At 43.7% G+C, this 5,000-nt stretch overlaps 1 protein-coding gene across 1 annotated transcript in view; it reads right to left on the bottom strand.

Annotated features, from left to right (window-relative positions):
- Positions 1-5,000, bottom strand: part of LOC110170303 (glutamate receptor 4-like) — a 130,396-nt gene that overhangs the window by 70,164 nt on the left and 55,232 nt on the right. Inside the window, 2 exon segments of the mRNA XM_055148284.1 lie at positions 314-481; positions 3,515-3,673. Of these exon segments, the coding sequence (XP_055004259.1) occupies positions 314-481; positions 3,515-3,673 (327 nt within the window).

Here is a 5,000-nt window from a genome sequence, read left to right on the forward strand (position 1 = left end):
AAACGTGAGAATACACAGTTTAGAGTTTAAACGTGAGAATACACAGTTTAGAGTTTAAAGAGTTTAGAGTTTAAACGTGAGAATACACAGTTTAGAGTTTAAACGTGAGAATACTCAGAGTTTAGAGTTTAAACGTGAGAATACACAGAGTTTAGAGTTTAAACATGAGAATATACAGAGTTTAAACGTGAGAATACTCAGAGTTTTGAGTTTAAACGTGAGAAAATACTCAGTTTAAAGTTTATTTTCTAAATGTGTGACAGCTCTAAACAGCCCCCTGTAGCTCTCTGTCCTGCCGCAGTTTGGTTCTGACCTTTTTCAGGGTCCTCTCCATGTCCAGGCCTTGGTTCCAGGGGGCGGCGGGGTTTGCCAGACAGTCCCCGGCGTTTCCTCGTCTGGAGAGGTCCACCTTCTGCCGGCGCAGGGCCCTGAACGCCTCGGCCATCACCATCACGCCGTCGTAGGTCAGCGCCGACGTGTACTGAGAGAAAACACACGCTTAAAGGACCTGAAGTACACAGACCTGACTCCTGTGAGCTTCAGGTCATGTTCCAACGCTGGTCACGCCTCAAAAACAGACCTGGAGTCCTGGTCTAGTCCTGGTTTAGTCCTGGTTCAGTCCTGGTTTAGTCCTGGTTTAGTCCTGGTCTAGTCCTGGTTTAGTCCTGGTTTAGTCCTGGTTCAGTCCTGGTTTAGTCCTGGTTTAGTCCTGGTTCCCTGGTTTAGTCCTGGTTTTAGTCCTGGTTTAGTCCTGGTTTAGTCCTGGTTCCTGGTTCAGTCCTGGTTTGGTTTAGTCCTGGTCTAGTCCTGGTTCAGTCCTGGTTTAGTCCTGGTTTAGTCCTGTCCTGGTTCAGTCCTGGTTTCCTGGTTCAGTTCTGGTTTAGTCCTGGTTTAGTTCTGGTTTAGTTCTGGTTTAGACCTGGTTTAGTTCTGGTTTAGTTCTGGTTTAGACCTGGTTTAGTCCTGGTTTAGTCCTGGTTTAGACCTGGTTTAGTCCTGGTTTAGTTTTGGTTTAGACCTGGTTTAGACCTGGTTTAGTCCTGGTTTAGACCTGGTTCAGTCCTGGTTTAGTCCTGGTTTAGTCCTGGTTCAGTCCTCAGTCCTGGTTCAGTCCTGGTTCCTGGTTTAGTCCTGGTTCAGTAGTCCTGGTTTAGTCCTGGTTTAGTCCTGGTTCAGTCCTGGTTTAGTCCTGGTTTAGTCCTGGTTCAGTCCTGGTTTAGTCCTGGTTTAGTCCTGGTTCAGTCCTGGTTTAGTCCTGGTTTAGTCCTGGTTCAGTCCTGGTTTAGTCCTGGTCTAGTGTTTCAGTAATGTTCAGTTGATGTGGACTCGGTGCTTGAGCTTCGTCCTCGTCCGATTCCGGGTCCAACACGTGCGGCTGAACGCGCTGTGTCTCCATGATGAATAAAAGTTTATTCCTGCCGCTGTCAGGGTCACGTCTGTCTCCCCCTCCCTCCCTGAGACGGCGGAGGAAGGGCGGCTCACTCAGAGTCTACGTCACGTTTGGAGGGCGGAGCCTGTGCTTTCTCAGGACGGGCGGGGGGAGGAGAGTTCCTGATCTGTGATTTCAGAACTATTGTGTCATGGATGTTCCAGAACCCAAACTGTGCTTGTACAAAACCGAAAAAATTACAATTGTGATTTCTTCAGTACGAATTCACAGACGCGACTCATCTGTCAAAAATATGACATCACTTCACAGGACTAAACCAGGACTAAACCAGGACTAAAACCAGGTCTAAAGCAGGTCTAAACCAGGTCTAAACCAGGGCTAAACCAGGACTAAACCAGGACTAAACCAGGACTAAAACCAGGTCTAAACCAGAACTAAACCAGGACTAAAACCAGGACTAAACCAGGACTAAAACCAGGGCTAAACCAGGACTAAACTAGGACTAAACCAGAACTAAACCAGGACTAAACTAGGACTAAACTAGGACTAAACCAGGACTAAAACCAGGACTAAACCAGGACAAAAACCAGGGCTAAACCAGGACTAAACCAGGACTAAACCAGGACTAAACTAGGAGATGAGCAAGAACAGCCTGAAGTAGGTCACATGGTCACATGAGTTAAGACGAGCGACTGACACATGATGAAGACAGAGACGCACAACTGACGAGTTCACTCTGTCACACTTGAGTGATCACACACACACACACAGATACACACACACACACACAGATACACACACACACAGATACACACACACACACATACACACACACACACAGATACACACACACACACACACTTTTACACATGCACATACACACACACACAGATACACACACACACACACACACATACACACACACACAGATACACACACACACACACAGATACACACACACACACAGATACACACACACACACACACTTTTACACATGCACATACACACACACACAGATACACACACAGATACACACACACTCTCTTTTCATTAAACCTCAGTCAGTTAATATTTGTATAATTATATTTTTATGATTCTTTTAATAAACCTTTTTTACAACGACTGGAAGTGTCTCGTTGTAGGTTTGTGGAACTTACAGTTAATGTTTTTCTGTGTAAATGTGTGTGTAAATGTGTGTGTGTGTAAATGTGTGTGTGTAAATGTGTGTGTAAATGTGTGTGTGTAAATGTGTGTGTAAATGTGTGTGTAAATGTGTGTGTGTAAATGTGTGTGTAAATGTGTGTGTAAATGTGTGTGTAAGTGTGTGAAATGTGTGTGTGTAAATGTGTGTAAATGTGTGTGAAATGTGTGTAAATGTGTGTGTAAATGTGTGTGTGTAAATGTGTGTGTAATGTGTGTGTGTAAATGTGTGTGTGTAAATGTGTGTGTAAATGTGTGTGTGTAAATGTGTGTGTGTAAATGTGTGTGTGTAAATGTGTGTGTGTAAATGTGTGTGTGTAAATGTGTGTAAATGTGTGTGTAAATGTGTGTGTAAATGTGTGTGTAAATGTGTGTGTGTGAAATGTGTGTAAATGTGTGTGTAAATGTGTGTGTGTAAGTGTGTGTGTGTAAATGTGTGTGTGTAAATGTGTGTGTGTAAATGTGTGTGTAAATGTGTGTGTGTAAGTGTGTGTCATATTTTCATAAATCTGCCCCATCATCAAATCTTCAACCAACAAACTCCACAAAGGTCCCAGTTTAGTCCCGGTCCTGGTTCAGTTCTGGTTCAGTCCTGGTCCTGGTTCAGTCCTGGTCCTGGTTCAGTCCTAGTCCTGGTTTAGTCCTGGTCCTGGTCCTGGTCTTGGTCCCGGTCCTGTTCAATCCTGGTCCTGTTTCAGTCTTGGTTCAGTCCTGGTCCTGGTTCAGTCCTGGTCCTGGTCCCGGTCCTGGTCCTGGTCCCGGTCCTGGTCCTGTTTCAGTCCTGGTCTTGGTCCTGGTCCTAGTCTTGGTCCTGGTCCCGGTCCTGGTCCTCGTTCAGTTTTGGTTCAGTCCTGGTCCTGGTCCCGGTCCTAGTCTTGGTCCCGGTCTTGGTCCCGGTCCTGGTCCCGGTCCCGGTCCGGTACCTTCGGGGGGGTGTCGGACCCGGGATACTCCCTCTGGTCCAGTTTGTTCCAGCGCTGCATGAGTTTGATGACCAGGGCGTTGCTGAAGTCCACGAGCTGAAATCCCGTCACGTTGGCTCCACCGTGCATGAAACGCTCCAGGTTTATGTCCTTAAAGCCCTGAGACGGAAAAACGACAACTGAAACAACACCCAACTGAAACAACACCCAACTGAAACAACACCCAACTGAAACAACACCAACTGAAACAACACCCAACTGAAACACACACTGAAATAACACTGAACTGAAACAACACCAAACTGAAACAACACCCAACTGAAATAACACTGAACTGAAACAACACCGAACTGAAACATAACACTGAACTGAAACAACACCAACTGAAATAACACCGAACTGAAACAACACGAACTGAAACAACACCAAACTGAAACAACACTGAACTGAAACAACACCCAACTGAAACAACACCAAACTGAAACAACATCAAACTGAAATAACAACAAAAACGACAAGAACAACACACTGAAACAACACCAAAAACGACAAGAACAGCACACTGAAACAACACCGAACTGAAACAACACCACACTGAAACAACACCAAACTGAAATAACACTGAACTGAAACAACACCGAACTGAAACAACACCAAACTGAAATAACAACAAAAACGACAAGAACAACACACTGAAACAACACCAAAAACGACAAGAACAGCACACTGAAACAACACCGAACTGAAACAACACCACACTGAAACAACACCGAAATGAAACAACACCACACTGAAACAACACCGAAATGAAACAACACCCAACTGAAACAACAAACAACAACAAACTGAAAAACAAACTGAACAACACCGAACTGAAACAACACCAAACTGAAACACAACTGAAACAACACACTGAAACAACACCGAACTGAAACAACACCTAACTGAAACAACACCAAACTGAAATAACACTGAACTGAAACAACACTGAAACAACACCAAACTGAAATAACACTGAACTGAAACAACACCAAACTGAAATAACACCGAACTGAAACAACACCACACTGAAATAACACTGAACTGAAACAACACTGAAGAAACACCAAAGAAACACTGAAGAAATGTTGAAAAAACACAGAAGAAAGGCCAAAAAAAATAAACAATAAAAAGAAACGCCAAAGAAATGCAAAAAACTCATAAGAAACACTGAAAACAACAAGAACAACACACTGAAAAAACACAGAAGAAACACTCAAGAAATGTTCAAGAAACGTAGAAGAAACACTGAAGAAAGACCAAAAAAAAAAAAAAAAAAGCCAAATATATGCTCAAGAAACACTGAAAAAAATGCAAAAAATGCCAAGAAAACACAGAAAAAACGCAAAAGAAAAGCCGAAGAAACACAGAAGAAAGGCCAAAAAAAAAAAAAAAACACAGAAGAAAAAGACTTGAATCCCTCCTCCCTCTCCCCTCCCTCCCTCCC

The sequence above is a fragment of the Boleophthalmus pectinirostris genome, unplaced genomic scaffold, assembly GCF_026225935.1.
Source record: "Boleophthalmus pectinirostris isolate CB_2022bp ecotype Guang Dong unplaced genomic scaffold, ASM2622593v1 HiC_scaffold_12, whole genome shotgun sequence".
Classification (NCBI taxonomy): Eukaryota; Metazoa; Chordata; class Actinopteri; order Gobiiformes; family Gobiidae; genus Boleophthalmus; species Boleophthalmus pectinirostris.